General features: G+C 34.9%; 1 protein-coding gene across 4 annotated transcripts; it reads left to right on the top strand.

Moving 5' to 3' along the window:
- The first annotated feature begins 2098 nt into the window (after positions 1-2098).
- On the top strand, positions 2099-6372 carry LOC140797146 (phosphoribosylglycinamide formyltransferase, chloroplastic). Of its 4 annotated transcripts, XM_073150414.1 has the most exons (7): positions 2099-2377; positions 2557-2624; positions 3899-4341; positions 4731-4842; positions 5105-5281; positions 5781-5907; positions 6042-6372. In XM_073150414.1, exons 3-7 carry the CDS (start codon positions 3963-3965, stop codon positions 6153-6155), a joined length of 909 nt encoding a protein of 302 aa, XP_073006515.1. In that variant the 5' UTR covers positions 2099-2377; positions 2557-2624; positions 3899-3962; the 3' UTR covers positions 6156-6372. The 4 variants fall into 4 exon arrangements, with proteins under 4 accessions (XP_073006515.1, XP_073006514.1, XP_073006516.1 ...); XM_073150413.1 differs by having other exon boundaries at positions 2099-2624; XM_073150415.1 differs by having other exon boundaries at positions 2099-2624; positions 5781-5917.
- Positions 6373-10130: the final 3758 nt, after the last annotated feature.

Raw genomic sequence — 10130 nt, 5'->3', positions numbered from 1 at the left:
CAGTGCATAACAGGAATTTAGGTGGAATAGGAATCAAGAGAAAAATGATACTATGTAGTCTTCATTATGTAGTCAACACATGCATACTCATGCTACAGATCAACTCAGTATACAATCATAACCATAGAATCATCTCCAATCATCTCTATATATATCACCAATGTACTCATATCCCAGATCAGCATAATCAAATGCATGATAAAATATGCTCGACTATAATCATCTCTAGATAAAATTATATAATAATGCTAGAGGCTAAAACATGCATGTATATATTATATAATATAACCTAATTTGAGAAAGGCATCTAGGGGATAAGACTACTCACTGTTTGATCAGAAGACACAAATTACGTATCTCTCACGTCCGTTAGTCAAATATCAACTCATCGTCAGAGTCCGTAGAGTCTCACATAAGGGGGTTCGGAATTTGAAATATTTAAGTAGTATGATGTTAGCCGTTTATCTAATTAGAATTAATTCAATTAGAATATAAATGTTTATTAGGTTTAGAATCACTTCTCTTTATTTTTGATTATATAACTAGGTCTATATTATAGATATGATTCAAATACTATAATTATATTATTATTATAAAATGTTAGTTATAACATAAGGAGAAGAGGTTTGTTTCTTTTTATATGAGAGTATTTTTAAATATATAATTATAAAATAAAATAAAATAAAATAAAATAAAAGGCTAAAAAACTATAAGTATAGACAAGGTCTAATTATAATTAATTTTATAATTCATACACTATGTTGATTAATTAGGGACAATGCAGTCTTTACTCGATAAAATAATAAATAAATAACTAAATAAGTCTAGTATTTTATTTGTTGCAAAATAATCATATATAATAAATTAATAGAATTACTTAAAATATATATGATGAGGGTATTAGAATATAAATCTAATAATTATAATTTACAAATTTATCTATTAATCAGAAGACATATGAATAAATAAATAAATAAAAGTATAATTAATTAATCATTAATTATAAAAATTATCATTAATAAAATTATATTGAAGAATATATAATATTATTAAAATAGTTAATGTCTAAATAATCTATTTGCATTAATTAAGAAGAAAAATACCTAAATAAATAACAGAAATAAAATAAATAAATAATTAATTAATTAATTCTGCCATAAGTGCTGGGCTTGGCCCAGCACTGTGCAGAAAGAAGGAGAAGAAGTCGAGGAAGAAGAAGAAAAAGAAGAAGAAGAAGAAGAAGATGAGAAGAGGAAGAGAAGAAAGAGAGAAGGTGAGGGAGGGGGTTGCGGACCCGGGCCGGCGGGGAGAACACCGGCCATTGCTGGCCAACTAGGGCCTCTTGTTGGCGGCTCAGCTTCGATGAGCCCAAGCTCGGGGCAAGAAAGAGAGAGAGAGAGAGAGGGAGAGGAAGAAAAGGAAAGAGAGGGGGAATGAGGGATCTCACCGACGGCGGCGGCTTTGGGGAGGTGGCGGTGAGCCGACGTCGGCAATGAGGAGAGGAAGAAGTGCAAGAGAGAGTGGAGAGAGAGTAGAGTGAGAGATTGACCGAGAGAGAAATAGAGAGATGCGGAGGAGGGAGGCTCCAGTGAGGCCCACTGCCGTGCCAGTTGGCCGCAGCCGGTTGGTTGTGGCAACGATAGCTGGGGCGCGTGGCACTCCCCCCACGCAAGCTGTTCACGCAGCTTGCATGGGCACGAGGGCGGCCACAGTGTGCCCAAAATTAAAATTTTTTTTTAAGGTCGGATTTTTACATATATCCACCCTTAGAGGCTTCCCAAAATATCCTACCACTAGAACCAATGCTTCTAGTTCCCAATATTCTTGTGGGAGGTTATGCAACTGGACCCAAAACGGTGCCGTGAAAAAAGCTTCTACCGTCAGTCGAAAATTGTTCCTCCATAGGATGAGACTATGCACCCTACCTTGTATGGTCCATGGGCCTTTCATAAGCAGGTAGGTCAGGTCCTCCTCATTCTCAAACCTGAATCCGAGGCTACAAAGTCATCTATATAATCTAAAAAAAATTTAGAGGGTCTCCGTGAAAACTGAGTACAGTTAGCTATACAATCTTCTTATTATTTTCTTATTTTTGATTGGCACGAATCTCGATGCGTTTCTTCATTTCTCGTCTTTTGCCCTCTCTCTTTTCTGCCGTCTTCTCCTGCTCGCTACCGTACCCGTTTTTCTACAACCCTCCTCTCACCTCTCCGTTTTTAATTCCTCTTCTTCCCTCTTCTCTTTGTATACTGCCCGTCGCCGCCGGAGTCTCTCGCCGACAGTCGCTCCACCCTCTCTCTCACTATTTTCTAGGTTCATTTTTTAACTAGTTCTTCTTCTCTAGGTGTGGGAGAGTCCGATGATACAAAGAGAAAAGGTTTGATCTCCTCAAACTTACCTATTTGGAGTTCGATCGTTTAAGGGATTTATTATTTATTATCTTGGTTATCACAACCTCCTCCCCTCCTGTCGCGTCACTCCGTCTTCCTCTCTTCGCCGCCGCCCACTACCACCTCCTCCTCGCCTCGCTTTGCTATTATCGTGTAATGGTAGCAGTAGCTCCGGTGGACGCAAAAGTTGTTGCTTCTGCGCAGCATCTATTGCTGCGGGCTCGAGCGAGAGCGGTAAGGCAATTGCCCCATGCTTCCTTACTTATATACCTGCCCAGCTAAAATGTATCTCGTACTCTGTTCTTTCTATCGTATGCTTGTCGGTCCTTGGTGGGAGATGCAAGGCCAGTGAATGATGCCGTAAACTTTATAATGTTTATGTTGCGGAATGCGTTGTTTTGTGTTACAGCTACTGTGCTCTTCTGTGTGTTTCTATTTCTAATATATTATCGATCTTGTCATATATCTTTGCATTTGCCGCTTTCAGTATAATCACGTCTTAAGTTGAATACGTTTTTTATTACATGTATTGTATCGTATTTTATTTGTTTAGATTTTGTGATCTTGCTTATAAATCGTACATGTTTGTGTTTTCGGTGTTAGCCCTTTGTTTTTCATCCTTTTTTTTAATGTTTAGTGGTGATAGTTTATTACTAGAATTTTAGGTATTTATTTGTTCAAAAACTATGTAGTTGGATTTAAATTGGTAATTTAGGTTGTATTTAGTATGGCATGTGTATTTTTAAATTTCGTTTTGGTGAATGGAAATTTAGGAATAGATATTTTTGAGTAATATTTATGCTAGGAAAATTGGAAGTCTAAAAGGGATGGTGTTATCCTAGTCAATATCATACAAAGGTGCATAGATCTTTAATTTGGATCTTCTATATTCAGAATGATCAACTAAACATATTTATGTTTTGATTCGTATTCGTTTAAGATCCAATCTGTATTCAATCAGTATCCATATTTTGTTTAACATCTGATCTGTATTTGATCACTATTCGTATTCGTTTAAAATCTGATTCTATATTCGATTTATATCTCTATTTGTTTAGTTAGGACTTAGGATATGGTTTAAAATTTTACTATCCATCTAATATTCTTATTTGAATTTGTATTTAGAGGAAAAATATTGATCCAGATGTAAATTGAGCACTATCCGATCTATTTTCACCTCGAACTGTAGGAATTTTCCTGTAGTATTGATTCATGTGAATTGTTCTCAAAGAAATTATTTAAAATGTTTTCTTTGATAAATGTCTGCGACCTTGTTTTCTATGCCAAAATTTAGCAAATAGCTTTCTATCTAGTTGTTCATTTATCAAAATGGAATCATTATCTCTAAAATTCAAATGATCCCTTCAATGCATTAATCTAATACAATTAGAGTTAGTCATTGTCTTCTTTGTTTGATCAATACATGCTCAACTTTTTAGTTCTGAATTCTAATGTTTGTAAACACTGATTATGAATATAAAGTAAATACAAATTTGCTTGTATCTCAGGTTTTAGGATTCTTCTGTTAAGGTCAAGGAAGAATCTATATAAATTTCTCATTGTTCTTGATTGATGGATGCTCTGGGCTTAGGCTTGAGATTGGGGTTTTCCCTAAACAAGGTGAAGGCAACACAAGAACACCAGAAATATCGTAAAATAGGATTGGCCTCCCAATCTTCTTGCTTCATCCCATATCAAGTTCTCTACAAATTGTCTGCCACTAAATCACATGTGCAAATGACAAGGATTAGTCAGAGGAGCTTGGAATACAAATGCTATTCTTCAAAAAATGAGAATATTATAATGGGAGGAAACATGGAAATTGAGGTCCGAAGGAAAAGGCTTGCAATTTTTGTTTCTGGGGGAGGTTCAAATTTTCGTGCTATCAATGAGGCCATTGTCAAGGGATTGATACATGGGGATGTTGCCGTTCTAGTGACAGATAAACCCTGTGAGTTCTTTCTGTCTTTCTTATGAAAGAGTCAAAAGACATGAATTTTGTATGCATTGATTTTAGGAGCATGTTTCTGGCTTCTCTTTTCTTGTGTTTTTCTTAAGTTGGAAGATGATCTCTATGCTTCTTTGTCTTGTAAGCGGGGTACTGCTATTATTGGTGATGGTTTCGACATTTACTATCATGCATATTTGAAGTGAGTGATCAATATATCTCTGAATGTTAAACTTCAAATATATAGTTGACTCCTATGACAAGCATCAACTGCTTTAGTCTCTACTTTTCACAGAGAAATACTTCTTTTGTAGAATGTCTGGTTCTGCAGTTTTCAAACTTCTATGGGAAGGTTTTACTGTATCATTTTTTTTTTTCCACTTTCATGGCAGATTGTGGAGGTGCTGAATATGCAAGAAATAATAGCATTCCAGTTATTGTGTTCCCTAAATCTAGATCAGCGCCCAATGGATTATCAACAATTGAATTAGTAACCACTTTAAGGTTAGTCTATTTTTATCACTTCTCAAAAAGTCACTTCGTCTAACTCAATTATGTAATGTAACACAGTACACTCATGTCCGACTTCTCCGTTTCTTTTCTTGCAAGTGTTTCGAAGAAATTGGCTCTATATCTTTGGAATCAGAATTCTGTAATTTGATGTGTTATGCTACTTTCTTTGCTTCACTTCCTAATACTTTGTTACTGAAAAAGTATCTAACTACCAATTCTGTCATGTAAATTGTCTCTAAATAATGTCAAACAGGAATTTTGAGGTTGATTTTCTACTTCTGGCTGGCTACTTGAAACTTATACCTGTTGATCTTGTTCGGGTGTTCCCGAGGTCCATATTGAATATCCATCCTTCACTTCTTCCTGCATTTGGAGGTAAAGGATATTATGGTCTCAAGGTACATCAAGCTGTCATTGCCTCCGGAGCTAGGTATATAATGCTGTCCTTTCAATATGGTTTTGTGATTTCTAATTTAATTGTAAAAGTATTTTCATTTGAAGTGTGTATAGTTAATTTTCAGTCTTCTTGAATATGAACTGCCATTTATGATAGATACTAAAACTTTTCCGTTTAAAATGGTAGTGCTTTGCAGTATGTGTTGTTTTCTTCAAAAATTTCCTACACTTGTTTGGAGCATGCTGGTCTGGTCTTGTCTTTGTAGTCATATTCCTTTTTAGTTTACTTGAATTTTGTATATATTCTGTAAATAAAAAATAGTCTCTATGATCTGAAAAGAAAAATTAGAGCTACTTATTACGCAATGTCCTATACTTTTATTCACTTACTCTTTTAAGTTTCAGAATTGTGATGTCAAATCACCTTGGATATCAACCTAGTCTTTTAAGTGAAATAGATGTACTCTTCTTTTGGACACATTTTGTTTTCTTTCTTTAATCATTTAAAGTATTTCTTTGTCCACTTTTTGTAGATACTCGGGTCCAAGTGTCCATTTTGTTGATGAAAACTATGATACTGGCCGGACCCTTGCACAGAGGGTTGTGCCTGTTTTGGCGAAAGACACCCCTGAGCAATTGGCTGCAAGAGTCCTTCATGAGGTATTTATAGGTTAGGTGGTTTCGCTCATGGTAAAGAAACTCAGAAACCCCCCAAAATTAAGGTGTTCCATTAAGAAAGTCCATTACTGTATTGACCGATATCAATGCTTCTATTGTTCATTTTGACATTTCAGGAGCACCAGGTTTATGTGGAGGCAGTTGCTGCACTATGTGACGAGCGGATCATTTGGAGGGAAGATGGAGTCCCTCTTATACGAAGTAGAACAAATCCAGAAGAATACAGCTAATAAGTGTCAATTAAATGCATCTACAACTCTGCCAATTTTTTCCCGAGGCATGAGGCTTTCTTTCTTTGAACCGTTCCTGCTTTCATTAAAACATTGTCCATTATTCTACAAACTCAAGACTGAAGTGGAAAAGGTCAAATTTTATTCATGAAAATGGATATTTGATGATGCTGATCTCCATAACTGTTTGTTATTGAATACAATCTTTTTCACAAAATTCAAACTATCAGTTAGCTGGCCTCGAGCTTAAATAGTTTGATCATTTGGAATGAGTTTTTTATGGGATTACGAGGAGCTAGCTAGCTGGCATATAATCTTTACCACTGTAAAGAGAGAAAATATGGTTTAACCAAATGCTGAATGTCATCGCAAACTTTTATTGTGATACTCATTTGTAATTTCAGAACATTTTTGACACTTACGGTTTTATGCTTGTCTTCTATATGATTTGAGATGCTTATTATAGTCCCTAAAATTAATATGAAAGATTTTACTATTGTAAAGTGTGGAGGTTTCTCGATCCATATGCCAGGAGTGCTATCAGATGGTTCTCTCTCTCTCTCTCTCTCTCTCTCTCTCTCTTAAAGTAATCACCATAATTATAACTAACCGTCTTTTTCCTTCATTCTTACTCTGTCCACAAAATAAAATAAATGGTTTTTTCATATGGCCATTGGAGCAAATGTTCTGTTTCATGAGATTATTGCATGGGAAACTACTTAGTGGCTATCTGAGCAATTGAGTAGGAAACGAAGAATGCTTCTGAGCAACTGAGTAGGAAATGAAGAATGTGAACATGCAGGATTTTGGAAAAATTTGGATCACTGAACTGAACATTTAGAACTGGATAACAAGATGTGATCTGCACTAATGCTTCTCTAATAAACTTGAGAAAAGTTCAAACTCCTCAAGCAATGTCTCCGATCTGTGACTTCTCCTCATTCTATAACTAGTAAAAAAGTTACCATTTTTTGCAATGCTTGCCAGTACTCCGCAATCTCATTCTTTCACGGTTACTAGGAAGTTAAGAGTGTAATCTTAGATTCCGTACTATTTTTCTTCTTTCCTCCTTTTGTTTTTTCTTTTCTCAAGATTGTGGTGTGGTTTTGTTATATTTTGTGTAGCATTTACCAACTATTTTTTCGTTCTATTTAGGAAATATCCTGTGATTGTTATCTCTGTCTTTTGCATTAACACCAGTTATTTTAGCATTACATATTCAACCAAATGATATATTATATATTCTCTCTAAATTGTCCCTATACATGGTGAAACTAAAGACATAACAAAAAAGTGGCTGTCTAAGAGATCTGATTTTTTTAATATATTCCGATATGCTGGCCTGTAAGTTTAAGTGCTTATTTCCAATTAAATGATAGTTGTGGTGAAATGCCCATAGTTCTACTTCTTGTGCATATCTATAGTTGGATCCCTAGAACTTTTACTGGATAACCTCTCGAGACAATATTCAGTGGCATATTACTTTAAATATCTTACTAACATATTTGTGTAATTTTAGGTAAGGGAAAAGGGCTTTAAAGGTTTATATTTGGATTGGAACTAAGTTCTCATAGATGAGAACTTTCTTTCCACCCAAGATGTGTTTAGGTAGGTAATTTTACCTATGTGTGACCTTCTTAAGTTCATCCTTCTTTTATTCTTATGCAATTTATCTCTCTAGCTCTCTCTCTCTCCTAAAAAAACACAATACTTTCATACTCTTATTGTATCTATATCAAATACCATCTATAAAACACCAATACGACATTTACCCTCTTGTACAAGTATTTGGTACGTATTAGATATGAATATGGTTCAGATACATGTCCGATACATATCAGATAAGTCTTCGATACACGTTCATTACGTATCAAATACAACTACTAAGTATCCAACTTTAACCCTAGCTATCCCTCGCTCCTACACGACCTTGTTCCCTTTACCTTGCTTACGACCCCCAACATATGCACGCATCAACCAACTGTTTCAAACCTAAGATTTTCGGCCACCTTCCATGCCAAAGCCCTAGTAGGTCTATCCTATGTATGTGCCTAGTCCATATCCAAACCCAAACTCCCTTTCGATCTTGACCTAACCCTAATTGGATTTTCCCAAGCACTCAGATCGTAACATTGCCCAATAATTGCTATATATAGAAAGGTGAGCCTTCTCATCACTTCAGCTATACAACCTTGAATGTAGGAAATTCCTATAGTTATGATATTTGATGGTCTATTATTAGCTAGAAATTACTAAACCATATGATATCCAATAGTTGGTTGCCAAGTGCTTCATTGCAAACAATATGCTAATTATTTATGTCAAAAGTTAGCAACTACTCCACAAATATATAGATAGAACAAAGATTAATAGAATGGGATATAAATATTTTTATTAATATTTATTGTCGTATCCTTGCCTTATTCATATACTTCATTAATTATTTGAATTTTAAAAATAAAATTAATGTTATAGATATTTCAAAGACACTTATTAGATACTTCTTGAATACTTCAAGATTCCTATTAATATGAGTCAAATCAAAGGACACTATTACGTTTTATTTCTTATATAAAAGCTAATAAATGGTTTTTCAATAATCATAAGAGAAAAAATGGCTCGGGATTTATAGCATATTCTATTTAAATCGAAGTATTATTTTCACTAAAATCTAGGTAAAGGACCACTTATGATTTATATTAAGAAATTATGTTACAATGACCAATTTTTTTTATTTATAGATTGAATTGCTTTTTATCTTATATTATGTAATACTAGTTCTTTGTTACTACTTACATGGAATTCCTCAATTAAAAGATAAAAGTACACAAGTTCACTAATTTGTATATGTGCTATATAAATAAATATTTATGTAGACATATCGATTTATGTATCTTAGGCTTATTGTGTCCTTATATTTTAAGATTTATCATATTGGCATGTCCGTATTGTATCTGTATCTCATATCCATATTTGTGTTCCATAGGCTTTTAATAATATTCATTTATCTCTTTAATTATGTGGAATCTTCTTAGTGCTTCATGGAAAAGCTTCATACGCCTAAGTATTTGATTGAGGATGCACATTAGTCATGCCATAATATATGCAAAGCTTGCAATTCCATATTTGTTAATTCTACATTTAGATGCACATTTAGATGATTGGTTGGGCCTATGAGACTGATGGTCTATACTACTTTGCACCTTCCACTCTTACATCAAGTCTTGCCTCCGCATCTTCATTGGATTTGTGGCATATCCATTTAGGTCATCCATCCTTGGATAGACTCAATAAATCAAGCCACATGCTTTCTTTTGATTCAAATAAAATGCATTTATCTTATGTGATACGATCACTCTTGGGGAGGTGGTGAACGTAATTTGGAATCAACCTGAATCTGATCTAGGGCAAAAATTCTGAGAACAACTGATGATGATCTAGCCTGAATTTTGATAGATTATTTCTATAGAAGTAAGGGATGCAACACAACTTGTTAAGGACCGGACCGAGATGAGGATGGGTTGGTTATTTGGATTGAAGGGAGATCTTGATGGTGGTGGAAAGGAAGGAGAAGATGATACATGGATGAGAATATTAACAAATAGAGATGAGAATAGGAGGAAGGGAAAGAAGGGGTCGCTCTTAGAAGAAGTAGGGCCGTGACAGACGAGGAGGAAGGTCTAATCAATGGAGGTTAGGGACGATGTGAAGTTAGAGCAAGAAGGAAGAAAAAAAGAAAGAGAGAGATAGAGAGAGATAAGAGAAGAAAATATTATTTCATAACATAACCCAACTAGGGTGCACTCCACAATACTTAGAGGCTACCCTTTGGACTCAAACAATAGAAATAAAAGCCTAAAAACAACGTGTTCTCGTCGTGGTGCGTTCGAACGTGCCCGAGGTCGTTTAAACGCTGATTTTTTGTTCTATGTAATTGCAAACGTGTGCAAGGGTTCAAACGGGCTCAAGGCTGTT

This window comes from Typha latifolia, chromosome 11 (genome assembly GCF_019914945.1).
Source record: "Typha latifolia isolate L0001 chromosome 11, TyphaL0001v2, whole genome shotgun sequence".
Classification (NCBI taxonomy): domain Eukaryota; kingdom Viridiplantae; phylum Streptophyta; class Magnoliopsida; order Poales; family Typhaceae; genus Typha; species Typha latifolia.
The sequence above is the reverse complement of the archived record's forward strand: the minus strand, read 5'-3'. Positions and strand labels throughout refer to the sequence as shown.